At 29.6% G+C, this 25,692-nt stretch overlaps 19 protein-coding genes across 19 annotated transcripts; 7 read left to right on the forward strand and 12 right to left on the reverse strand.

Annotated features, from left to right (window-relative positions):
• Window positions 1-13: 13 nt before the first annotated feature.
• BN7_6661 (uncharacterized protein) lies at window positions 14-814 on the reverse strand (the record flags this gene model as incomplete). The annotated part of the gene is made up of 1 exon (XM_011272771.1): window positions 14-814. The coding sequence occupies one exon, from the start codon at window positions 812-814 to the stop codon at window positions 14-16; it is 801 nt and encodes a 266-aa protein (XP_011271073.1).
• A 353-nt stretch (window positions 815-1,167) lies between these two features.
• On the reverse strand, window positions 1,168-1,884 carry BN7_6662 (uncharacterized protein; the record flags this gene model as incomplete). Its single annotated transcript, XM_011272772.1, has 1 exon — window positions 1,168-1,884. One exon carries the CDS (start codon window positions 1,882-1,884, stop codon window positions 1,168-1,170), a length of 717 nt encoding a protein of 238 aa, XP_011271074.1.
• Window positions 1,885-3,065: 1,181 nt separating this feature from the next.
• BN7_6663 (histidine phosphatase family protein) lies at window positions 3,066-4,424 on the forward strand (the record flags this gene model as incomplete). Its single annotated transcript, XM_011272773.1, has 1 exon — window positions 3,066-4,424. One exon carries the CDS (start codon window positions 3,066-3,068, stop codon window positions 4,422-4,424), a length of 1,359 nt encoding a protein of 452 aa, XP_011271075.1.
• Window positions 4,425-4,986: 562 nt separating this feature from the next.
• BN7_6664 (uncharacterized protein) lies at window positions 4,987-5,898 on the reverse strand (the record flags this gene model as incomplete). The annotated part of the gene is made up of 1 exon (XM_011272774.1): window positions 4,987-5,898. The coding sequence occupies one exon, from the start codon at window positions 5,896-5,898 to the stop codon at window positions 4,987-4,989; it is 912 nt and encodes a 303-aa protein (XP_011271076.1).
• A 435-nt stretch (window positions 5,899-6,333) lies between these two features.
• On the reverse strand, window positions 6,334-7,227 carry BN7_6665 (uncharacterized protein; the record flags this gene model as incomplete). The annotated part of the gene is made up of 1 exon (XM_011272775.1): window positions 6,334-7,227. One exon carries the CDS (start codon window positions 7,225-7,227, stop codon window positions 6,334-6,336), a length of 894 nt encoding a protein of 297 aa, XP_011271077.1.
• Window positions 7,228-7,538: 311 nt separating this feature from the next.
• Window positions 7,539-8,639, reverse strand: FUB1 (Fub1p; the record flags this gene model as incomplete). The annotated part of the gene is made up of 1 exon (XM_011272776.1): window positions 7,539-8,639. The coding sequence occupies one exon, from the start codon at window positions 8,637-8,639 to the stop codon at window positions 7,539-7,541; it is 1,101 nt and encodes a 366-aa protein (XP_011271078.1).
• A 401-nt stretch (window positions 8,640-9,040) lies between these two features.
• On the forward strand, window positions 9,041-10,036 carry SOL1 (Sol1p; the record flags this gene model as incomplete). Its single annotated transcript, XM_011272777.1, has 1 exon — window positions 9,041-10,036. The coding sequence occupies one exon, from the start codon at window positions 9,041-9,043 to the stop codon at window positions 10,034-10,036; it is 996 nt and encodes a 331-aa protein (XP_011271079.1).
• A 458-nt stretch (window positions 10,037-10,494) lies between these two features.
• On the reverse strand, window positions 10,495-11,184 carry BN7_6668 (uncharacterized protein; the record flags this gene model as incomplete). The annotated part of the gene is made up of 1 exon (XM_011272778.1): window positions 10,495-11,184. One exon carries the CDS (start codon window positions 11,182-11,184, stop codon window positions 10,495-10,497), a length of 690 nt encoding a protein of 229 aa, XP_011271080.1.
• Window positions 11,185-11,704: 520 nt separating this feature from the next.
• BN7_6669 (uncharacterized protein) lies at window positions 11,705-12,891 on the forward strand (the record flags this gene model as incomplete). Its single annotated transcript, XM_011272779.1, has 2 exons — window positions 11,705-11,759; window positions 11,927-12,891. The coding sequence occupies 2 exons, from the start codon at window positions 11,705-11,707 to the stop codon at window positions 12,889-12,891; spliced, it is 1,020 nt and encodes a 339-aa protein (XP_011271081.1).
• A 238-nt stretch (window positions 12,892-13,129) lies between these two features.
• BN7_6670 (uncharacterized protein) lies at window positions 13,130-13,624 on the reverse strand (the record flags this gene model as incomplete). Its single annotated transcript, XM_011272780.1, has 1 exon — window positions 13,130-13,624. One exon carries the CDS (start codon window positions 13,622-13,624, stop codon window positions 13,130-13,132), a length of 495 nt encoding a protein of 164 aa, XP_011271082.1.
• Window positions 13,625-14,498: 874 nt separating this feature from the next.
• PTP1 (tyrosine protein phosphatase PTP1) lies at window positions 14,499-15,446 on the reverse strand (the record flags this gene model as incomplete). The annotated part of the gene is made up of 1 exon (XM_011272781.1): window positions 14,499-15,446. One exon carries the CDS (start codon window positions 15,444-15,446, stop codon window positions 14,499-14,501), a length of 948 nt encoding a protein of 315 aa, XP_011271083.1.
• A 701-nt stretch (window positions 15,447-16,147) lies between these two features.
• Window positions 16,148-17,416, forward strand: PTC6 (type 2C protein phosphatase PTC6; the record flags this gene model as incomplete). Its single annotated transcript, XM_011272782.1, has 1 exon — window positions 16,148-17,416. One exon carries the CDS (start codon window positions 16,148-16,150, stop codon window positions 17,414-17,416), a length of 1,269 nt encoding a protein of 422 aa, XP_011271084.1.
• A 209-nt stretch (window positions 17,417-17,625) lies between these two features.
• Window positions 17,626-18,621, reverse strand: RSM19 (mitochondrial 37S ribosomal uS19m domain-containing protein; the record flags this gene model as incomplete). The annotated part of the gene is made up of 2 exons (XM_011272783.1): window positions 17,626-17,831; window positions 18,498-18,621. 2 exons carry the CDS (start codon window positions 18,619-18,621, stop codon window positions 17,626-17,628), a joined length of 330 nt encoding a protein of 109 aa, XP_011271085.1.
• Window positions 18,622-19,632: 1,011 nt separating this feature from the next.
• DBP6 (putative ATP-dependent RNA helicase DBP6) lies at window positions 19,633-21,561 on the forward strand (the record flags this gene model as incomplete). Its single annotated transcript, XM_011272784.1, has 1 exon — window positions 19,633-21,561. The coding sequence occupies one exon, from the start codon at window positions 19,633-19,635 to the stop codon at window positions 21,559-21,561; it is 1,929 nt and encodes a 642-aa protein (XP_011271086.1).
• Window positions 21,562-21,657: 96 nt separating this feature from the next.
• On the reverse strand, window positions 21,658-22,053 carry ACP2 (acyl carrier protein; the record flags this gene model as incomplete). The annotated part of the gene is made up of 1 exon (XM_011272785.1): window positions 21,658-22,053. One exon carries the CDS (start codon window positions 22,051-22,053, stop codon window positions 21,658-21,660), a length of 396 nt encoding a protein of 131 aa, XP_011271087.1.
• Window positions 22,054-22,309: 256 nt separating this feature from the next.
• Window positions 22,310-22,885, forward strand: MRPS12 (mitochondrial 37S ribosomal protein uS12m; the record flags this gene model as incomplete). Its single annotated transcript, XM_011272786.1, has 1 exon — window positions 22,310-22,885. The coding sequence occupies one exon, from the start codon at window positions 22,310-22,312 to the stop codon at window positions 22,883-22,885; it is 576 nt and encodes a 191-aa protein (XP_011271088.1).
• Window positions 22,886-22,958: 73 nt separating this feature from the next.
• ARC35 (Arc35p) lies at window positions 22,959-23,900 on the reverse strand (the record flags this gene model as incomplete). Its single annotated transcript, XM_011272787.1, has 1 exon — window positions 22,959-23,900. The coding sequence occupies one exon, from the start codon at window positions 23,898-23,900 to the stop codon at window positions 22,959-22,961; it is 942 nt and encodes a 313-aa protein (XP_011271089.1).
• A 362-nt stretch (window positions 23,901-24,262) lies between these two features.
• Window positions 24,263-25,048, forward strand: BN7_6678 (uncharacterized protein; the record flags this gene model as incomplete). The annotated part of the gene is made up of 1 exon (XM_011272788.1): window positions 24,263-25,048. One exon carries the CDS (start codon window positions 24,263-24,265, stop codon window positions 25,046-25,048), a length of 786 nt encoding a protein of 261 aa, XP_011271090.1.
• Window positions 25,049-25,069: 21 nt separating this feature from the next.
• Window positions 25,070-25,666, reverse strand: BN7_6679 (putative uridine kinase; the record flags this gene model as incomplete). Its single annotated transcript, XM_011272789.1, has 1 exon — window positions 25,070-25,666. The coding sequence occupies one exon, from the start codon at window positions 25,664-25,666 to the stop codon at window positions 25,070-25,072; it is 597 nt and encodes a 198-aa protein (XP_011271091.1).
• Window positions 25,667-25,692: the final 26 nt, after the last annotated feature.

Here is a 25,692-nt window from a genome sequence, read left to right on the forward strand (position 1 = left end):
GCACAACTCTTGATTATGCTAGAGTTCTTCCAAATGGTGATTGCATATTTAATCCAAATAAATATGAGCTATAACCACCATATGGTTCACCTGGGTATTCGATATTTGATTTGAAAGTTATATATCTTGACTCTTTCTCTGTTACCGATATATCTTCAGGATCTGGTATGAGTTCAATTTCTTCATCATCTGAATCATCATCATTCAACATTTCTCTTTTAGAAGAAGTTTTTCTATGGCCTATTATTCTCAAAAACTCTTTATAAAATTTATCATTTAGAAATGCATCTAACATATAATCTCTTTTATGTCTAATTCTTCTAAATCTTGGGGTATTTATACCATCATCATTTAATTCACAATGTTCACAATCACAATGTTCACTTTTGGATTTGAACATTTTCAATTGGAAATCATGACGAAATTTATGACATCTTCTACCTAATGGTGGTAGTTTCATAATCTCTTCTTTTTCGTAAAGACCTGATGGTGTGATAATATCAACTGTTGATACAGGTAATTGAACAGTTCCAAACTCTTTTTTGAAACTTATAACTGTACTATAAGTCCACCCTTTATTTTGATAGAAGCTCACAATAAATTTATCATTTACTTTTGGATCATCTATAGGGAATACTGAATAACGACCATTTTGGTAAACAGCAACAGTTGAACTCTGTTTATCATTTAGATAGTAACATTTACCAAAACCACCTTCATCAATTGCTTCTACCCAAATCAAGCCAGCAATTGCAAGCAATATAACTTCTTTCTTGGTCCCCAAAATATGAGGTATTTCCAATGTAATTTGCATTTCAAAATATATATACCACTTGGTTTATTAATGCAAGAATTTGATCGGGCTCTTATTGTTGAAACGTCAACGGTTTTTCGAGAAATTAAGGTTTCAACTTTCAAGGCTAATCTTACAACAGATCATATTCGAAGTTCGCGGGTAATTAAACGTCTTCATATATAGGAATCACTACAATCATGGTCAATGCAAACAATTCAACTATAACAAATATATCATATTATAAAAATGTACTCCATACTATCACTTAGCTATAACTTATAAAAACACTAATTTGTTCAATCAGCAAAATCAACCTCCAACATCTATTAACTAGCATATATAAACCACTCTACTTCACCAATTAAGAACCATCAGTTGTTCGGACCACGAGATTTTGGTTTTTCAATCATCATATCATCACCATAAACTAGTCCTTCTGGTTTGAATAAATCCCCATCATCTTCATCCAAGACAGGTGCTTCAGGATGATTGACAATATGTTCATGTGATGTTTCATCATCTTCATCTTCTTTATCCTCATCATCATCATCATCATTATTGAACTTTCTTTCCAAAAACTCCCTTAAACTCTTATCATATAACGGTTTCTCCTCCTCAGGTGTCATTCCAGGAATTGGTTTCCACTTGAAAGTGTTTTCATCACTATAATCAACCTCATCCATATCAAAATCAAACAATACCCTCAACATCTGTGCACCAAATACGATTTTAGGATCATGTCTAACAAACAAAGCAGCATTACCAGTATGGATAGGATGTTCAATAACATTTGAGACTATAACTGGCCATTGGATTTGCTCACCAAAGTATTCCTTAAAGCTAATAACCCTTCTTTTGCAATAGTTCATCTCAAACATTGAATGTTCAACCAACATTCTATCATCATCAAGCTTAACAACTTTGTGTAATGTCAAATCATGAACTTGCATTGAAGCACTTTGGGAATCAACTTTAATAATAGGTCTTAATGCTGGTACCCCTTGGCCACTTGCAAGAAGGGATGTGTTGATAATGGCATGCTTTCCAGCGATACTGTATAGAACAAGTTCCTGTTTGGAGTTCACCATATAAGGTAAAGGCGTGTGTTCAATCATTGGTGATAAATGATAAAGGAGGTTTCACGTATAGGTCTTATAAAAAGGGAGTATACGTTGACTAGAAGTATAAGTCGCGGTAGACGTTATTTTTATGTTTTAACTTAAAGTCAAAAAGAATTCGATAGATTTGAATTATTATTTGTTTGTTATTATTAAATTAGAGAGACTATCTATATTGATGATCAGTGGTAACTAAGTTTAGATCCTGATTAGATTAAAGCAGAGTTAGCAGATTGAAACCTTTTTGTTTAGTAGGAATTATAACAATCCAAAGTGTAACAATTGCAGATTGAGTTTTTTTTTAACTAGCCAAATAAAATTATTAGGCCACCAATCTATGCAAATTATTTTGAAACACAAACACAGATCAGTAATCAATATACTCTTTAATTAACGGAAGTCTAGAATCCCTGTTTTTCAAGAGGAAATAATCTTATACGGTTTATTGGTTGTGATTGCAAACCAAGATATATTTCAGATTCCAAGTTCAGGGGTATTTTTTTCAACCACTTATAGAACACTTCCAATGAGCAGTATCAAGGATTTTATAGTCAAATAAACGACGGCCTGTGAAATAAGAGCTTCTTAAAAGATAGATGGAATCGTTATTATTCCCAATTCGATTAAGATGAAGGTTTTAAAGCTCAATGCTCAGTTGTTTTTTCAAAAAAAAGTTTGGAAAAGAAGTTGAAAAAAAATGGGATGATTTGTTCCTTTTATACCAAAGATGGAAATTCGCGGAAGAGATTCAACAATCGTTTCGCTGGTACGAATTGTTTCAATTGTTTCAATTGTTTCAAAAGATTTTTAGGTATCAGTATATCAAAATCGATCAAAAATCAATATTGCCAAAGAGAACCAGTTTACCGCTATTATATTAACAAAAGAATATTGAGGGCACCTAATAAAGAATACCACTGATTTCAATTTTCAACAGTTGCTTCAGTATGCGCTTAAATGAACCTCATCGGGGTGATTTTTATGTAGGTTGAGCAAACTTTGCGCAAATCAACCAAAGACGACGATAAAGAGATGAGATGGGAAAAGATTTTCTTCTTTTTAGATGAACTACAAGGTTGGTTCTTGGAGTTTACTTCATCTCAATTATCACAAAATCCATCAAGAGACACAGTCACCATTGGAATCTAGAGATGCAATTATCAACTACCGTCTTATCTGCATTGGCATTTTCCATTGCTACAATTGATGCTTTCCCAATTCCACTGCAATCTGAACAATTATCTTATAAACCATATACTCAAGAAGCTTTAGATCAATTTAACGTTCTTAGATTCTTATCAACATCATCACCATATATTCAAAATCCAGGATATGGTATTTCAAAAGATACACCATTTCAATGTAAAGTTACACAAGCAAATTTATTATCAAGACATGGTGAAAGAATTCCAAGTGAAGATAAATTAGAGAAAATAACTAAACATTTGGCTGATATTAAAAATTCTTCAGAAGAGATCAAAGGTCCATTGAATTTCTTAAAATACTATGATTTTGAAGGTTTAGATTTAAGTAAAGCTGATGATGAAACCGCTAAAGGTCCTTACTCTGGTCTTTTGGATTTATATACACACGGTGCCCTATTTAGGGAAGTCTATGATGATATATTCAATGAAAAGGAAGGTGTTAAATTCTTTTCATCAAATGGTAGTAGAATAGTTGCATCTGCTAAAAGTTTTGCCCAAGGGTTCCTAGGTGAAGATTATAATGAAAGTTATATCATTCAAATTGAAGAAGATAATGAAAAATTAGGTGCTAATTCTTTAACTCCAATCAACTATTGTAAGAATTATGATTGGGAAAACGGTGAAGATAAAATTGATAGTGTCTCTGATGATTACTTAAAGGATATTGCTGAAAGACTAAACACTGAATCACCAGGATTGAACATCTCCAAGAAAGCTGTTAAATCATTAATGGATTATTGTGGAATTGATTTAATTGTTACTGGCTCAAGTGAGATTTGTGATATTTTCAAATCTGATGAATTTTTGGCTTATTCTTATTCAAATGATGTTAAAGTTTATTTTGAACAAGGTCCAGGTAATAATCTTTCTAGTTCAGTTGGTGCCGTTTATGTTAATGGATTAATCAAATCTTTAAAAGATAAGAATGCCAATTTGACATTATCATTCACACATAGTTCAAGTATGTTCCCAATTATCTCTGCTTTAGGATTGTATGATGGTGAAATTCCAACTGATTATCAAGATTTTGATCATCCTTGGAAAGTTTCAAATATCATGCCAATGGGTGCTCGTTTAGTTTTTGAAAGATTAGAGTGTGATGGTGAAGATGAACCATTTGTTAGAATTATTCATAATGACGCTGTATTACCCTTAAAAGGACATTCAACAGGTCCTGGTTTCAGTACACCATTGAGTGACTTTGAAGATTATTATAATGATAGATTTGAAGGAAAAGATTATGTCAAAGATTGTGGATTAGATGAAGGTACACCAGATGAATTAACATTCTTCTGGGATAATTAGACTTTGGTAGATTGTTTAATAATTGTTATAGCTTACTTGGAATGTGATGACATGCATTGTATCGCTTGATAATAAATTAGGCATTCGTATCAGATTAAGATGTATAGTTGTATTACATTTAAGGACTCTACGAGTATGGTCAGATGCATATACATCATGTAGTATTTTGGACGTCATCTATATAAAAGTATAAGACGGCTATATTAATTAAAAGTAGGAAATCAATCGTGTATGAATATTCTTCTGGCTCAATTTACGTCAAATCTATATATTTTCTATTCTATTCATTACATACTGCTAGTAGTTTTTGGTGAATGTATGAAGATACACAGCTAGCATGATTATCTGTACTGTATAAAAAGCACCATGGCTCGCTTATCAGGCGTAACAATTTTCATATTGCATAGTTGTGCAAGAGCAATTACATATTATCTCATAAATTGGTGGCTTGGGATGGGTATAGTATATGTGCATAGCAGGGAAGCTGATAACAATATGAAGAGACTAATTTTGATATCTACATATCGTTGTACTTCTCTCTCTCTCTCTCTCTCTCTCTCTTTTAGATATATTCTGAAGTAGTGTATACAAATGGTGAAGTATTCCTACCAAGCCCAAACCAAACACTACTTTGTCCACCAGTTGATATTTCTGGATATTTAATTTTTGATCTTGGATGCTCTTCTTTCCCTGTACTTGAATATGAATCATCATAACTAGTTTTGGATTGAAAGTATCCAGCAGCTGGAGGTGTTAAAAGTAACTCATCTGCATCATCAATATCGTCTGATTCTTCATTAGACTCTTCAATCTGTTTAGCTCTTTCAAGATATGAGGAGCGAAGGGTTTTAGTATATTGTTCTCTTAATTTACTAGCAAAAAAGTAATGGAAGTCGAACCTCCATCGAAAGGTCACGCCTGAACTTGAAGATGAACGTTTTGAAGATTCGTCTCTCATAATCACACTCATTTGATGTTGGTGAAATTGGTCTGTTTTTTCATGGATGAGCTTACCATATTCAATATCTTCCTCAATAAGCAATGGATTTTCTCTCTTCATTAATGCAACGTCATTTTGATCTAATTCACTACCAATAAAATCATTTACGCTTGCAATCCAATTTCTATCAAATGGAAATTCTTTAATATCTTTGAAGTAATCGTTATAGTTAACAACAATTGACATCTGAGTAGTCTGTACTGATTTTTTACCAGCAATAAATTTCCCATTTCCTAGCCAATTACTCCCACTGAATAAAAACAAATTCTCTGATAGTTGAACAACAGACGTCCTTCCCATATCCTTCATATATCCTGTAATTGCCGTAGCTGAAGTTTTGTAATACATTGTTCTATCACGAATCCCTTCCTTAGAAGAATCATAAAAGACATACATTAACAAAGATCCCATGGTCCAAAACATGAATTTAAGTTTTGTATCGATGGTGAAAATATCATCTGGATTAGACGACATATTTGAAGTAATTTTGGTTTCCTAATTGGTGTGAATTGTTAATTCTATTGTTATCGGCGGTAAAATTTAAGATCTAAGGGGTTACTTCTTTAAGGCATAGGATATAAACCTTGACCCGAATCTCATGACAGACCTAAAGAAATTTCAAAATCAAGATCACACCAATGTATCACTAGGCAAATTTTCAAGTAGCATTGCTTTCCACTAGAATTAAGTCATTGAATACTCATAATTTAGTTTAATTTGATTTGGTGAATTCGTTTGTTCTAGTAGTGTTGATCTTTAATTTTTTCTTTCTTTTCGACTAATACTGTTTACTTCCAATGAAAATATAGTACATACGTATAGAGAATTGATATTAGCAATATATATTAAAGCAAAAAATGATTTGGATAGCTATATTGATTATTACCGCGTATTATTGTACTCCTTCCTTTAACTATATTGTAAAGTATTGTATAAAAATGGTGAAGTATTCCTACCAAGTCCAAACCAAACACTAGTTTGGCCACCTGTTGATATTTCAGGATATTCAATTCTTGATCTTGGAAGCCCATTTTTCTCTGTATTTGAAAATTGATCACCATTATTAATTAGTGAGTGAGAGGATCCAGTCACTGGGAATCTTAGTAGTAAGTCATCATCATCAACAACATCTGACTCTTCACCAAGCTCTTCAATTTGTTTAGCTTCTAGATATGAGCGAAGGGTTTTAGTAAATTGTTCTTTTACTTTATCATCGAAATAGAATGGAAGATGGAACCGCCACCAATGGGTATCTTGGCTTATAGCCAACCATGCAAGAAACTGACCACCCATTATTTCCCTTACTTGGTGAGCGTGATATATTTCTGTTTTTTCATTAATAACTTTACCATATTCAATATCTTCATCATTAAGCAATGGATTTTCTCTCTTTATTGCCTCAATGTTATCATCTATTCCATCACCACAATATTCGCATATGCTTGCAATCCAGTTCCTATCAAATGGATAGTCTTTAATATCCTCAAAGAACTCGTTATAATTAGTAACTATTGACATCTGTGAACGGTTAAGTGCTGCTCTACCACCATTTTTATCCCTTTCCAACCAATTACTACCACTAAACAAGAACAGATTATCTGATATTTGAACAACTGATGCTCTTCCTGCGATTTTCATATATCCTGTAATTGATATTGATGAACTTTTGTAATACATTGTCTTTTCGTCATTTCCGTCCTCAGCGCATTCAGAAAAGATACTGAGTAACGCAGTACTCATGGTCCAAAACATAAATTTAAGTTTGGTATCAATGGTGAAAATATCATCTGGATTAGGTGTCATCCTGAAAAGTTCAACAATTATATTCAACTGGTATGGATCTTGATTCTTAAAGTATATTGTCAAATCTTGGAAAATAAAAGATCTAAGGGGTTACTTGTTTAAGGCATCTAATATAAACTTTTGACCGGGGAACATGACAGACCTAATAGAACTTTTTGACGTAAAACTTTGAAACAACATTATAACTACAACTTCAGACAAATAATAATAAAGCAAAATCAACATATCATTCCTTTTACTAAACGTAAATCATTAAAACCATTAAATTATGGGTTCTATTTTGTGTTCTTTCTTTTGTTTTCTCATTCTTCTTAAATAAAACCACCACCAAATCCATCAGATCTACCAAATGGATTATTACCACCAAAAGTACTTCTACCACCAAGTCCTCTACCACCTGGTAAGCCTTGTCCAACCATATCGAAATCATCTCTACCAAATGGATCATCATATCTTGAACCTTGAGGATGATCACCTCTATTTGGAGCTGATCCTGAACCAGGAGGACCACGGAATAATGGATGATTAGCATCTGGAATCATACCAGAAAATGGAGCTTCAGGACCACCTAAATGTGGTTTTAATGGTGGATATTGACCAAATGGATGTAAATCACGATCACCAATTGGAGCAAATGGAGATCTTGGAGGTAATCTTTCTTCTAAACGAGATTTTAATTCATATTCATCATCAAATTTTGGTAATTCTTCTGGTAAATTTGATGATTTATTTGTTGAAACTTTTTGAGGTCTAACATCTTGTTCTGTAGCTTCTGCAGTTGATGAAGCTGTAGAAGGACGTTCTTGTAATTGTGATGCTGATGATGATGATGCGGCTTGATTAGCTTCTCTTGCAGCTTCTGGGAATATTTCACGATTTCCAACTTTGAATGCAGCATTTTTAATAAATTCATCTTTTTCAGCTTGAGTTAAATGAACTTCATTTGAATCTCTAAATCTATAAAAAGCAGGTATAATAATTTTTCCATAAAATTCCTTCCATTTACCATTATCATTTTGAGCAAGTGCATTATCAACATCTATTTGAACATTTGAAACATCTGTTAATCTTTGAAACATATACCCCCATAATGTATCTTGTGGATTACCTTGATAATTACTATAAAATCTAGCAACAGTTTCTTCACTTGCCGGTAGTTTCAAAGTAGAAAAGAATTTACTATAATTAATCACAATTGAACTGACATTATCTTCATCAATATCCATCACGGATACAACTATTTTATCATCATTTTGATCACCTGGTTGTAGAAAACTTAGAACTGTTCCATCATTAATGAATATTGTTTTCTCACGATTACTGCTTAATTCCTTTTCAATGGTATGACCTTTAGCCTTGTAAAAAATAACTGTCAGGAGCTCAATGACACCACGCTTTGTAGTAACAGGCATATTAGATTGCAATTGACTTGTGATACCTGTTGTAAGTGTCTGATTCTTCCGTGTCTTTTATGATAATTTACTTACTAAATTTGCCATTCATTATACTACTTTTAATCAAATTCGCGGAATTCACAAGTGTAACCCGTCTTTTGTAAGATTTGTACCGGATTCAGCTGACTCAGCATTTTGGATTTTTTTGAAAAAAACAATTCGCGAATTTTGTGGATTTTGTCACCGAAATCAAAGAAAGTCAGGAGTTTTTTAACAACAATAGAGAACAATTCAGTTAAGAATTGAGGACGAATTTCAATCTTTGAAACCGTCACAAGACAAATTTAAGGACAAAGTGTCACATATTATAAGGTCTTCATAAACAGATCCCATACAAATCAGATCATAGAGTTGATATTATGACAACAACGGTACCAAAAATTTATTCATTTAGTGAGTTTGCTGGTGTCGCAGATGCAGTGGCCAACCATGTTATAAATGCTCAAAATCAAGCTTTGGTGAATAGTTTACCAAGTAATAATTCCACTACATCTGTTCAAAATTTACAAACTTTAACATCACATTCAATTCCTAGAAATGATCCTTCAATTGAAAGTAATAGTACAAATAATGAATCTTCAAAAAATCCAACTCCAAGTGTTTCTTCATCAAATTTAGCATCAGCTTCTGCTACACCTCCATTATCATCTTCTGCATTAGATAAAAAATCTAAAAAAGCGAAAGAAAAAATCATTAATAAAAGATTTAAAATTGCTATATCTGGTGGTTCTTTAATAAGTGTATTAGCTCAAGGTTTATTGAAAAGAGAAGATGTTATATGGGATAAATGGGATATATATTTTGCAGATGAACGTTTAGTTCCATTTAGTGATGAACATTCAAATTATGGTTTAGCAAAAAGAGAATTGTTTGATAAATTACAAGAATTAGGTAAACCACAACCCAAAGTTTATCATATTGATGAATCTTTATTAGATGATGCACAAGAAGTTGCAGATGCTTATGAAAAAATCCTTATTAAAGGTTTTGCAAGTAAAGATTCAGTTAGATTACCATTATTTGATTTATTTTTATTAGGTTGTGCACCTGATGGTCATATTGCATCAATTTTCCCTAATGATCATGAAGTTTTAAGAGAAAAATTTGCTTGGGTTGTACCTGTTGAAAATGCACCATCTGGTCCAACAAGAAGAATTACATTAACTATTCCAGTTATATGTCATTCCCATCGTGTTTCATTTGTTGTTGAAGGTGCTGTTAAAGCTTCAATTGTTAAAACTATTTTAGAAAGACCTGAAAAAGGTTTACCTGCATCTATTGTTAATGAAGGTTCTGCTGGTAGAATCGCTTGGTTTGTTGATAAGGATGCATTAGCTGAAACTTATTTTGGTTAAGTATTAAAAGAAACTACTTATATATGAATACAAGATACTGTTATGATATAAAGAATGAAACCCCTACAATTACTGTTTTTTATTTTGCACTTGAATGACTAATTATTGAGTTTTTTAATCATTTAATTTACTATGTCTTTTCTTCCTTTTTTTGATTATTATTGTATAGTTTGATTTTTTGGATAATAAACAGATTTAATTAATTTGCGATTCGATCTTTAGAAGATTTTAGAGTCATATCATATAAAGCTCATTCGATAGCCCAGGCATTTAATATTGGATATCTATCATTTTGTGATAACCATTTCGGTAATAATTATAGATTAAATGTCGTTGTCAACGATAAATACACAATAATCATATTAAGATATACATCTGCTATAAAAAAACCATGTTGAATGTATAATCTCAAGACTTTATATTCAATCCCAAAAGCAATTAATATAAAAAAACCAGCTTCAATTTGGTTCATGTTCCTTGAAAAATATATTAAAGTCATTCGCTTGAACCTCAACAACATCATCATTAATGTCGTCATCACCATCATCATCATCAGAATCTTCTTCTTCTTCTTGAGATTCATCTAAACTTTTATTAATATCTTTATTCGGTTCCTTTTCCAATTCTTGATACCCCTTTTCAGAAACTTCACTTGGGTTAATTTGGGTGATTTTCTTTACATTTTCAATAACTTCATCGTCATCTTCATCTTGCTTAGAATCATCAAATAAATTCTTAAAAGCCTTATCTCGGTTCAATGTCCAGGTATTTTCAATAAGTTCCAAAAGAAACTCAGATTCAAATAATATTGAATTATTCAAATTATATTTTGGAATTTCAATATTCTCAAAATCATATTTGTTATCATCTTTGTTTTCTTTGATCTTTTTATCAGCACCTGTCAATCTCATTAGTGAATTCCAATAGATTTCATCTGGAGAGAAACTTTTGGATTTTTCATATTCTCTTGAATGTTTCTGTTGTAAGTGGCTTGTAAGAGACCTAGTAAAGTCTTTATTACTTTTATTCTTTATCTCGAAACCACATAACTTGCATTTGTATGACCATTTATTTTGTTTTTGAGTTGCATTGTAAAATATCAGAGACTTGTGTTTATGGACTCTGTGTCCTGAATTCTCTCCACTCATTTACTATAAGGCTTTATATTTCAAACAAATTCTCAGTAATATTCATAATCATAACATTAAAACACACATTAATTAATTTAGTAAAAACTAATTTCCCCCTGAAATTGTACAATTAACACTATAATAAAATGTCACTTAATTTTTGATCCCCGGTATTATGTAGGTATCATGGTACTATCATATCATGGTACTATCATATAAACACACTTCATAACTATGAGTTATGTATTCCAATTTCCAATACAATTCGAGTACAATTATCTCTGATCATGACATTATACTTTGATTGAATCTTTTAAAATCAATGTTGATATTAACAAGTTGTTTATCCCGCCTTTAATCTGTGGCTGCCTACGGCCGTTAAGCTTCTATATCTGATAACTATCAAACTGTACAGATTCTCAAGGATTGAAAATTTGAGATCAAAACTAAACAAATATAAAGAAAACCATGATTCCATTAAACATTCATTGTCAATAAATCATACCAATCACTCTTATATTATAGTTCAATTTTCATTATGACACATTTCATTAGAGATCTTGGTAAAATTGAAAGATTTTTCCACGCTTTAAGTAAAACTAAAAAATACAATAATTTTAGTATCATTATTAAACCTGATTTAATACCAACTAAAGAACAATTACACTATAGACTTCAAAGGATAATAGAATCATCACCAGTATTAGCTTCTATTGTTCAAGATGAAGGAATTTATTTGCCAGATAAAGTTTATATATAGATCAATTTGTTTTTGATTGGGGAGGAGATTTAAGTTTTGAATCATTATTACTCAAGATTAATCAAGAAAGATTTGAAAAATATGGTGTTGAAGAACAATTATTTCGTTTGATCTTAACAGGTGATTATTCTGTAATAATTATGGATCATTCAATATTTGATGGAGGATCAGTTATTAATTTAGCTAATGAATTATTTATTGATGATTTCAAACCAAATGAAATAAATTCTATTCAAGAACCAATTTATAAATATGATTCAGGGCATACTGTTTCAAAACCATTAGAAAGATTAATTGATTTCCAAGCTTTTAAACAAGGTGAAAGATTAGAATCTGAATTGATAAAATTTCAAACAAGTATTAAAAATTATGGATCAAATCATCATTTTATTGTTAAAACAACACAAATTCCAAATTTATCAAATTCATTAACTTCAAATATTCAAAAACAATGGGTTCAAGCAAGTATAAATACATTTCCAAATAAGTTCCCCATTGGTTTAAAATATGGAACATGTTTTGGAGTTGATGGTAGACCTTTTTTACCAACTGATGATGATATTAGATATGGATGTTATTCACCTGGTTATTTCCAAAATATTGATCCTAAAATTGATACAAAATTATATAGTGATGAATTAAGAAATGAAGCTAAAAGTGGTGGTGTTTGGCAACCATTCTTGTCAATGTTTGAATCTGATGAAAAGGTTAATTGGGTTGAAAGATTTGGAAATGGGTTGAACAATAATATTGAAAGAGATTTTTTTGGAATTACAAATATTGGGAAATTAAAAATTAATGGTTGGTTTACTCAATCAACTTTTAATTTAGAATTTGCATTTGGTGTTGTTGTTATGAGATTTAATAATGAATTAAGATTAATTTTCACAATGGTTGATAATGATTTTATTAAAATTGATGAATGGGAATTAATTATTGAAGAATTTTTAAGAATTTTGAAGTAATAGTTTACATATGGAATTAAATACATAATCATAGCCATTGATTCAATTGTAAAGTATACTATAGTATACATAATCTAAACCTTTTTTCTCATTTTTCTCATAAACAATCATAACTTTTTTTGGGTGTGGTGTGTTTTAATTTTGTTTTATATTTCTCTAAGCCATTTGAATGCAGCGATATCTAAGGGTTCTTGTTTTGATCCAGCAAGTAACATAAACCCTTATAATGTATGGTATATCAATATGTATCAATATCACTTGAATAATCAATAGCACTATGATAATTACCATTTTCATAATTATAATCATAATCAATTGGATCCAGTCCAATCATTTTTAATTTTAAAAACCCACCAAGAGAATTCATTGAATTTGATAATTCTCTTTTCAGTATTTCCATATTTGAATCTAAAAAATCAAATTCATAACTATAACCTGGTAAAATTCTTGGTTTAAAAATAATTTTCCTATTAAAATGATCCATATAAAAAGTATTATAAGTAAGACTAACATATTCAGGTTTTGTAATTAATTTAACAAAATCTTCAATTGGTTCTAAAAATTCATTGTTTGAATAATTATTGTTAACCAGTTGGAAGTTGATATAATTAGTTTCTTCTAAAACAACTAAATTAAATTGTAAATTACCCAATAGATTATAAATTTTAGATTTTAATGGTTGAGCAACGGTGATTTTGTTAAGACTTAGTCTAAATGAACTTGAAAGTGTCATATTGATGGTGATGAAAATGATGATATTAACAACTTGTAACAGATGATCTAATAGCTTGTAACCAATTGAACTAACTAAACCAATTGAACCTAACTGAAATCAATTGAACTCTATGAAGAATGTATGAATTGATGATGGCGGTAAAACAAAACAAGATCAAGTTTCTAAAAGCGCGTTCACTTTATATTTATATTAAAATTAAATTGAATTAGCCGCCCAAATAAATTAATTGAATTTAAATTTAAAACTAAATTAGCCGCTGAGATATTTGAAGATTTGAACACGTAATAAAAACAATAATCAATGAAATTAAAAGACAATGAAAATAAACCCTTCTAATCATCAATAAACAACAGATCAACAGATCAAACAATGAACAATCATTCAAATCAATTCAATTCCATATCAAATCCAAACATCACCACTGTTCAACTTGTTCTTGAACATGAACAATACACTTTCCCATCACCACCAAAAGAACCAATGTTCTCATGGATAGATGACGATACACTCACTATCACCACCTGTGTCATTGTCCTTATCATGAGTGGAATAGTCCTTTTACCACTTTTAATTAGTATTTATTTTGATTATTTGGATACATTTAATTAAATTTGTTGTTATACAATAGGAAAAATAAAACATCATGTTGTCCTTACCGGTGAACTATTAATTGATGATGCTACTATTATAGAATCAATTGTCTATTAAGAGTACCTATAGATTGGGAATATATATGTTGTTGATAGTTAATGAAAAGGTACACTGTGTTATAAAGATCCATTGTATATTAAGTTCAAATTGAAATCTTTCAATGTATTCATAGTGCGAATGTTCATTACTACAAATTGTATACCATAATACCATCATTCCATTACACACCTAATAAATATCTTTTCAAACTATCATAAATAAACAAGAATTGTTCTTGACTTTGAACCATCATCATCCTTTGAGTTCTTAAGATTTGTACTATAATCTCAATAAGATCTTTATCTTGAGAATTATCATATTGATCAATACTATTAAATAAATAATCTAATGTTATAAAAGTACCTGTTCTTCCAACACCAGCTGAACAATGAACAATTAATTTATTTAAATCATCATTTAACCCTCTTGCTAATTTGGTTAATTGATAAATAGATTTCCAATCTTCAGGTTTACTAAAATCTGTCCATTTATCATAATATAAATGATGTATAATTTTTTCATCAATAATTGTATCATCTTTAATTGATTTTAATGATAATGTAGTATATGTAACTCCTGGTATATCAGTATCAACTGAATCTATACATTTTAATTCTAAATCATGTTCAAATCCATTATCATCACCTTGAAATTTAACTAAATCATCTTTAACATCACACCAATATTTAAAACATTTTGTTACACCATGTTCTTGTAATGGAGTAACCATACATATTACAACATTCTTCATGGGAGATTGTTGTATAATCATTTGCCAAAATTGATCAACTGTGTTTTTAGTTGGACCTTGAGTTGATATATATTGTTGTTTTGAACTTTTAAAATCATGATTATTAAGATCTAATTCAATATTTGAAGCATTTATAAAATCATTAAACCCATCTGTAACATTTAATTTAACTCTTGTTTTATCCCATGGTAATATATTCATATAACGATTTCTCTTGAGTTCAAATGCCTCAATACCTGATGATACACTCCAATTTGATTCATCTTTTTTAATAGTAACATCATGAATTCTTTCATCTTCTAATAATTTGATTTGTTTGAATTTAGTGGCTAGTTGGGCATGGGATTGTTGAAGATAGAATGGTAATTTTGGATCCATTGTCTTGTGGTGATGGTGATGATTTGATTTTGTTGTATTGGGTGTTGTTCTTGTATGATTCCAGTGAGGAATTTGTAACAATTTCAGCATTTTTTATGTGTGGAAGTGTTTAATGAACGATTGAACGAAAATATCAAGTACACTTAAGTATAATATTGCTAGAAGATATATCAACAGAAATAACTAGACTACATCCAAATCAATCAAGCTCATTTCCTTTAAATTACCATGATTTCAATGTATTTAAATATCATTTAAAAGTGTGTAATATGGTCTAATCGGATAACACGAAACGCGTACAAGTTTGATCTACTACAAAGTAAAACAATAAACAAAGGATTTAAATTACAATGGAATGAGTCAAAGGAGTTGATTATCATATACTTTCTATTTAATAACTAAACAGAGATCATTTCATTTAATGGTTATTGCTTATACCTGTCTATGTCACTCTGTTTAGTTCTATTTAGTTCTGTATAGATCTCTGTTTAGATCTCTGCCTATGTCTCCGTCTATGCCTCCGTCTATCCCTGCCTAAACTCCCACGCGGACACCTGCCAAAATTCTTTCCTGATCTCAAAATTTCCCCGGGAAAGAAAAATTGCGAAAATTCAAATTCTTTGACATAAAAAGATTATTATATACCTGGTAATTAGTAGGTATTAATACAAAACATCAACACAATTATCCACTATGAAAATATGAAACAAATACCAAAATTAAAATCAATACATCAAAAAAGATCTTTAAGTGATTTTGTATCGTTCCCCATACGGAACTATAATCAACAACCAAATTTAAATTTATCACAAGATTCAATTTATAAACATGCAAAATTAAAAATTCAATTATTAAAAGCTCCATCACATTTTGGTCATTCAACTTCAAGAGTAATGAGATTATATAATGAAGATAAATATAGTGTTAATATGATTAAATTACCAATTAAATTAAATGATTATGGTATGACTAAAATTGTTCAACATGATGTTTTCACAACAAGTATATTTGATGGTCATGGTGGTGATGAATGTAGTACATATTTAAGAAATCATTTAAATGAAAAAGTTGAAACAATAGAGCCCACAAAGGAAGGTTATATGGATTTACTCAAAAAATATAATGATGATATTGGTGGTTATTGGAAAAGAATTTATAGGAAAAGATCAGATCTTTTCAATTCAATTGAACCTAAGGAAACAGATATGGATGATTTAAAATTAAGATTAAATCAAGCTTATTTATCATTAGATTATGAATTTTTATCAAATAATAAAAAATCAGGTTCAACTTCAACTTCAATTTGGTTATATAACCTAGATCCTAGAGATGATTCAAATTTATATTTTGAAAATGGTGTAATATCAAAATTAATCATAAGTCAAATTGGTGATACTAAGGCAATAATATGTGATAAAGATGGTAAAGCTCATTCCCTTAATTCAATACATCATCCAACTTCTGATATAGAATCCAAGAGATTAAATAAATTTAGTGCAAATTTTGCAACTGATTCATTTGGTGAAAATAGATTTATGAATTTTGCAAATACAAGATCTTTTGGTGATGTTATTGCAAAATCAAAAGGTATAAGTGCAGAACCTGATATAACTCAATATATAATTGGTGATTCCACATCAATAGCTAAAAATAATTTAACTTCTAAAACAATAGGTGGTAAAGGTGGTGATGAATGTTTTATTGTTCTTGTTACAGATGGTGTTACCGAGAATGCAACTGATCAAGAAATTGTGGATTTAATCAAAACTCATCATAATAATAGATTAGGTAAACCTCAAGATTGTTCTGAAGAAGTTATAAAATATATTGAAGCTATTGGTGGAGATGATAATGCAACTTGTTTGATTATAAGATTAAATAAATGGGGGAAATGGCCAATGGAGGATAAAACTGGTAGAATTAGAGAAGAAAGATTAAAAGCTGGGATTTCAAGACAAGAGAGAAGATAAATAAAGCTTTTGCGTTAGCAAAAGGTTAATCGTTAAGATTTGTATCTTGATGAACTTTTACACTGCATAATACACTAAATTTTAAAAAACTTTTAATATAAATATATACATGTAATATACAATAACAAAATATGTTGTAAAATGACTGAAGGAAAAACAAACAAATGACCAAATAACCAAAATGTAATAATTCGATAACAAAATAACATCTATTTATTTTTAGTTTGAGTATATTTAAATGGTTTTCTTGTTGGTGCAAATTCACCTAATTTACTACCAACCATATCATCAATAACTTCAAATTGAACATATTCTTTACCATTATGAACTTGAAATTTTAATCCAACAAATTGTGGTAATATTGTACAACTTCTTGCATTTGTTCTAATTGGTGTACCTGTTTTTAAAGCATGTCCTATTGGTAATGGAACAACATGAGGACCTAATTAACTGTTAGTATGAGATCCTACTATCAGAAAAGTATCAGTACCCACCTTTCCATGCTGAACGTTTCAACAGTATACTAGCAGCTCTCATTATAATTTAGCTTTTTAATATAATATCTATAAAATACAAATCTTTAATATTGATCAACATTATAATTGATCGTAATTTCCATAGTTAACTTGGAAAAAAAAGCTGATGGTCGGAAGTGTTGGGTTTCGCGAGTTTAAATCATGTGATCATTGCCCTCGGTTTTGGGTTTCTCAAAAAAGGAAATGGTTATGTTTGTATGGCTCAAATTTATTCCCCTTCATCCAAAAAGTTGGAGTATTTACAAAAGTCATTTTAATGTCACTAATGTCACCCCAAAAATCATGATAATAGATTAGGGGGTTACTACAATTTCATATTATATAATTTTCTAATAAATATATTTGGTATACATATATAGTAATCTTAGACTATATAAAACTTATATTGAACCAGTCAATATGATAATGATAAAGCATCTAATGAATGGAAAGCATCAAGCTAAAAATATAATTGGAGTGTGTTGTATAATTATTTGTGATATTGTTAATTTATTGTTTATTTAAAGCACCATAACGTTCATAGTTAAAACTATATGGATTTTTACCACTCAAGACGTATTGATTTTCAAAAGCTTTTGAATTTAATTGAACATATGAATAACCAGCTAAGGCAATGGTAGAAATACCAGCGAATAAAATACCTGAAGGTCTTTGAATTGGTGAAGCCATTGTGTAATTGTAATAAAGTGTTGTTGTTGTTAAAGTTGTTGTTGTTGTTGTTTAGAACTATGTCTATAATGATAATCTAATAGGAATAAACATTTCAAACCTCAAACCAGGATTTCTCAATCCTTTTATACACGTCTGAAATTACCTTATAGGATCACAAATCTAAAAAATGTAACATGATTATTTCTAAACTTTAATTAAACTCCTCTTATTCATCATTATGCGTACCAAAATCCAAAATAGGTTCGGTTATCAAAGGCCTAAATTTGTAATCTGTACAGGAAATATACGTAATCAACTAGTTAAATGTTTCAAAATCCGGATAATTCCTGCCATGAATTAAATTATCAAAATTGTGGTTAGATTTTTTTGTAGGTGTTCCCTTTAAACCAGAATTTCACGGGGTGAATAGCTGGTTTGTTAACAAGTCCCGGGGCTGTTGGCTGTTGACTCTTTAAACGTTGCCTCCTTAAATCAGGATACTTGTGGTTCCACTTTGATCTTACCGCCCTATCTTAGAACACATAAATCTAGACTTATTTTGATCAAAAGATATACTTCAAACACATGAAATGTAAACAAGACAGTAGAACTTCTTTTAAGGTCGTGCTTATATGACTTCACAATACATGTATAAATATACAAAACTACGTAATAGTTAATCCGCTTTATCAAAAAAAATTTAAGCCTACAATTTTTTAATAAAATTTGACGTAATCATACCGGACAAATTTGGCAGAATTTTTGAACTTTTTTTGGTACCTAAAATTTCCGGACCATCGGAAGGATTCGCGTGGGATTTTTTAAAAAATTCCTGAAAATTCTCGTGTGATATTTTAAGAAGCCCTAGTCAGCTGACTTTACTAAATTACACGTGATGTGATCTGTCAACTATACACGGTCTTTTTATTGTTTATAGTAAATTTTTTTATTACTACCATGAGATGAGATGAGTATTGATAAATAAGAATTTGATAAATCAAAGATTTTTATTCATTTAATTCGGGAACAATGTTTGCTACAAGATTCGATCCTAATATTTTAATAGTGGATGAACAAAAAACTTCTTCAAAAAGAAAATTGAGTGATGTTGAATCAGATAATGAAGATGAAAATAAAAATGAATCAAGTGATAGTGATGAAGAAATGAAAGATTCAAGTGATAGTGGAAGTGATAGTGATAGTAGTGAAGGAAGTGATAGTGAAAGTGATAGTAGTAGTGATAGTGATGATGATAGTGAAAATGATTCCAGTGATAGTGAAACCAATGGTGATGATAATGAGGATAATATCAAAGAAGATGATAATGATAAAATAATACCCGATGAAAAACCTACATCTGAACCATTACAACCTTTAGAACCACAAGATCATGATTCAAAATTTTCCAATATAATTTCAAGATTTACAACATCTGTTAGTAAAACAGAAAAATTACAATCTCAACAATCTGAAGATCAAATTGATGAAGATGAAGATATTAAAGATGCTGAAACACATGAATTAGGTCCTTTACCACAACCTGAATTACCAAGAGATCAAAGATTATCACGTTCTCAAACAAACAATTCATTGAATTGGTTAGCTACACCTGAATATATTAAAACAGATGAAATTAAACCATTTAAAGATTTTGAAATTTCACCAATAATTTTAAAAAATTTAAAAGATTTGGGATTTGATAATGCATTTGCAACACAAATTAAAACTTTAGGCTTATTATTACCTGAAATAAATAATAAATTAAATCCAAATTCTATAAAAGGTGATTTATTAGTTAATGCATCAACTGGTTCTGGTAAAACTTTAGCATATACAATTCCAATTATTCAATCATTACAAAATAGAATTGTACCAAGATTAAGATGTATTATATTAGTTCCAACAAAACCATTGATTAATCAAGTTTATAAAACAATGGATTCTATTTCCAAAGGGATTGATTTAAATATTGTTACATTGGGTAAAAGTGATTTAAATTTACAAGATGAACATTTAAAATTAATTAAAAATGTACCAGATATTATAATATCAACCCCTGGGAGATTAGTTGATCATTTGAATCTCAAGAGTATTGATTTGAAAAATTTACAATGGTGTGTTATTGATGAAGCTGATAGATTATTAAATCAAAGTTTCCAAGATTGGTCAAATGTTTTAATAACAAAATTAAATGATGTTAATAAAGGAAATAATATTTCCAAAATTTTCAAACCAAATTTAATTAAAATGATTTTCAGTGCTACATTAACAACAGATTCTGGTAAATTATCAAATTTAAATTTCCATAATCCAAGATTAATAATTGTTAATAATGAAGAAAGTATATTACAAAATGATAAAATTTTCACATTACCAACTCAATTATCTGAACATACAATTAAATTATCAAGTAATTCATCAAGTCATAAACCATTATATTTATTAAAATTATTTGAATGGTTAAAATATCCACATAATGTTTTAATTTTCACAAAATCAAATGAATCAACTTTAAGATTATCAAGATTATTAAGTATATTAGTTTCTAAATTATCAATTCCATTGATTATATCAAATATTAATTCATCACAATCAAGATCTGAAAAATCCAAATTATTAAAACAATTTTCAGAAGGTTCAATTCATATTTTAATTTCAACAGATTTAATTTCAAGAGGTATTGATATTTTAACAATTCAACATGTTATTAATTATGATTTACCAAATTCAAGTAGAGAATATGTTCATAGAGTTGGTAGAACTGCAAGAGCAAATAATAAAGGTGATGCATATAATTTCTTAATTGGTAAAGGTGAAGTTAAATTTTGGAATAAAATTAATTTAGATATTAATAGAAATGAAGAATTGAATGAAATTGAATTAGAAAAAGTTAAAGATATGGAACAAGTTTACGTTGAATCTCTTGGAGAATTGGAAAAAGAAGTATTCAATAAATAATCAATGTTATAAAAAATCATATATGTTTATTGTATGTAATAAATAAATAATAAATAAGTACGATATTAGATCGATAAATTGTATGTGTGTATATAACTAAGCAGAATCTGGAGTGTTTTCAATATAATTAATAGCATCACCAATAGTTTTCAAACCTGGAACATCTTTTTCAGGAATTTCAATTGAAAATTCCTCTTCTAAAGCCATTACAATATCAACTATATCTAAAGAATCTAAACCTAAATCTTTAGAAATATCTGAAGTTTCTTCTAATGATTTATCCTCTGCGACTTTATCAAAACCTTCAAAAATATCCAATACTCTTTCTTTAATAATATCACGAGTTAATTCTGGAGCATGAGAATAAGATCTAATTAAAGATGGGGTTAATGATAATCTCAATTGGGTGGTTGGGAAGGCTGGGAACATCATTCTTTTTGGTGTGATGACCATGGAGCGTCTAGCAGTTGATAGTAGTCTGGATCTAAGCATTTTGAACGGTAAGTGACCCTTAATTCAATTGAAATAACAATGGTTTCAATGGTTGATATTCAAAAGATTCAATTTCTATGGAGTGGTATATTTTTCTTTGAATTCCCCGGCCGGGTATTTTGTTCGCGAAAAATTATTATTAAATTGTTTCGCGAATTTGAAAAAAGCGATATTGAAATATTTTGAATAAAACCAACAAAGATCAAAAGATTCAAATAAAGATCAAGGGAACATCGCAGTCAACCACCACATAAATATGACTGTTTTAAACTTCATGTTCAAGTCCCTTGTGGGATCAGGAGCCACTACACAACTTTTCCGTCAAAATGTCGGGGCCGGTGCCAAACTAGCATCTTCAAATACTTCTATAAGTTCAATTTTCCAATTTCAAAATCGTTTTAATCCAATAAAAATAAATAATAGAATGGCAACAATAAATCAAATAAGAAAAGGTGCTGTTAAACCTCCAAAGAAGAAATTAAATAAAGCTCCAAATTTAGACCAATGTCCAATTAAAAAAGGTGTTGTTTTAAGAGTTATGGTTTTAAAACCTAAAAAACCAAATTCTGCTTTAAGAAAAGCATGTAGAGTTAGATTATCAAATGGTGATGTTGTTTCAGCTTATATTCCAGGTGAAGGTCATAATGCTCAAGAACATAGTGTTGTTTATGTTAGAGGTGGAAGATGTCAAGATGTTCCTGGTATTAAATATCATTGTATTCGTGGTGCTATGGATTTAAGTGGTGTTGCAAATAGAACAACTTCAAGATCAAGATATGGTGTTAAAAAAACCTGCAAAAGCAGAATAAATGTAAATAATAGATTCGTATAAAAGTTTTAATGAAATCACGTGTAAATAAAAAAAACATCAATTGTACATTATTAGTTTTCGTATATATAAGAGTTTATCTTTCAAGGAAACGTCTACCAGTTGCGGTTTTTCTTTCAACAGTTTCTTCATTTTCTGGTTTAGCTCTGTTTAACACTTTCAAATATTGATTAACTCTAAATCTCATTCTTGAATGCATATAAGCTTTTGAACATTTAATATGATAATGGAAATAATTTCTAAATAATTGAATATGAGAAATTGTATTATATTTTTTTTGTGGTACTAAATGTCTTGGGAATAAGACAAATGTAACATAACCTTTTTGTTCATTTGGACTAAATTTTATTAAATCTCTAATTTCTAATGGTGGTTCTTTATGTGAATATAAAACTTGTGGAGCATTTTGAACAGCTCTTTTTCTTGCATCAACAAATTCTTGTAAAAAAACTTTACCAAAGATTTTATCAGTTTCATCTTTAAAAATTGTGGAAAATATAACTGTAACTCTATCAAATGAAGATTTTATATAAATTGATTCTTCATCTCTATAATTAATTTCAATAATTGATGAATTATTTGAGCTTGGTTCAATTCCAGTTTCTTGATATTCAGCATTTAATTTTTCATATTGTTCTAATGCACTTTCAAAAGGTGCAGCAAGAGCATTTCTCTTCAATAATGAAAGTGATTCAATAATTTCAAATTGTTCATCTTGAGATTTTGTAGCAATTTCTTCGAGATCTAAATAAATTGAATAATTATAACCTGGTTCCACAGTATCGGTTTGGAATTGACCATATATAGCATTCAATTTACCAACAACATCATATTTATCCAAATCTTTCCATGATTTTGTTCCTATTGATAATAATAATTTTGTCTTGTTTTCAGGTGTTGAAAGATGATACGTTGTATAATCAAAATCAGATACAATTCTATCAACTGAAGTTGGAGATTCGATCAATTCTGTCAATGTCTTCTTGATCAACAAGTTGTCACTCTGTAATTGAAGCATTCTATGTGATTTCCAATAGTTCAATTGCTATCAAATCAATCAAATCAATTCAATTCAATCAACAATTCTGAGATTCTGAACCTCCTTTTTCTGTGTAAAGTTGGCATTTTGGTGGGAATTGAATTCCGACTACTGGCTATTTTGAGTCATCTGACTCGTCACGTGTATAAATTTTATGTCCTCGGATTTCATTTTTCAGCGCAAAACTTCTTTTTTAAGAAAACAATAAGGACATTACCCGAAAAGTTTATGCCAATTTGATAAGAAATAGATGGGGATTGATTGATTGGGATATTTAAACTGATGGAAATGCTGGTTAATATGGTTAATAGTTTCAATGGTTAACAAACTACTCATAAACAATGGCTACAAAATTATCTGGTTCAGCTCAGTTAAATGGGAAACTATTAACAAAACATGAAATCAATTGTGATATGGGTGAAGGATTTGGTCGTTATCAAATTGCAGATGATGATGAAATTATAAAATATATTGATCGTGCAAATATTGCATGTGGATTTCATGCTGGTGATTATAATATAATGTTAAAAACTGTTCAAAATGCTAAAAAATATGGTGTTAAATGTGGTTCTCATCCTGGATTACCTGATAAAATTGGGTTTGGTAGAAGAAAATGGGATATCCCACCTGATGAAATTTATAAATTAATCTTGTATCAAACTGGTGCTCTTAAGGCTTTCTTGGATGCTGAAAATGTTCCTCTAAGTCATATTAAACCTCATGGTGAATTATATTTTTATATTGAAAGAGATGAAGAAATCATGAGAGCTGCTTTGAAAGCAATTAAAGTATTTGGTGTCCCGGTTCTTGGTGCTAAAAATGCTCATTATGTAAAAATTGCCAAAGAGGAAGGTGTTGAATTTATTCAAGAACTTTATGTTGATTGTGATTATGACTCAAAGGGAGGTCTTGTTCCACCTGCTAAAAGTAGATTGAAAACTCCTGAAATTATTCATGATTCAATTTATGAAGCTGGTTTAAAAGATCAAATTACTGATCAAAATGATGATTTGATTGATTTACATTTTGATGGGAATCCAATTAGTGTTTGTTTACATTCAGATATGACTACAGCTTTGGAAAATATTAAAAAGGCAAGAGAAGCTATTGATAAGTTGAATAAATAATTATAAAAAATAAAGGTTTTCCTATTCATCTATACTTTCAATAGTTAAATCTGGAACACATGAATTCAATCTAATATATTCTGCATTAATCATATCATTATCATCACATCTTTTAATTGCTTTTTCAATTGTAGAGGATATACCACTTTCAATATGTCTTTTAACTATTCTTGATCTTGCAATTTTTGGTTCAACATGAATTTTCCAACGTTCATCAACTAAAGAACCAATTTCTTTCCAATTTTCATCTTTTAATAAAACATAATTTCCCTCGATGATTATAATTTTATGTTCTGGTTTAATATAAATTGCATTTGATTGTGGATCTTTAACTTTATGATTAAAATCTGGTGCTGTAATTATTAAATTATCATTAATTGGTTCTCTTAATACCTTGATCAATTTCAAGAATAATTCAGAATCAAATGTAAAAGGAGCACCACGACGTTTAAATGCTTCTTCTTTATTTGGAAATTTTTCTAATTCATGTCTATAATAATGGAAACCATCTTGAGTTACCACAATGGCAACTTCTTCACCATATAATGCATTAATTTTTTCAATTATATGACGTGATATAGTTGATTTACCTGATCCTGGAGAGCCAGCTAACACCATTAACGAGAAGCTAATTTTTTTTGTAT

The sequence above is a fragment of the Wickerhamomyces ciferrii genome, contig 00302, assembly GCF_000313485.1.
Source record: "Wickerhamomyces ciferrii WGS project CAIF00000000 data, strain NRRL Y-1031 F-60-10, contig 00302, whole genome shotgun sequence".
In the NCBI taxonomy this organism is placed as follows: domain Eukaryota; kingdom Fungi; phylum Ascomycota; class Saccharomycetes; order Phaffomycetales; family Wickerhamomycetaceae; genus Hansenula; species Hansenula ciferrii.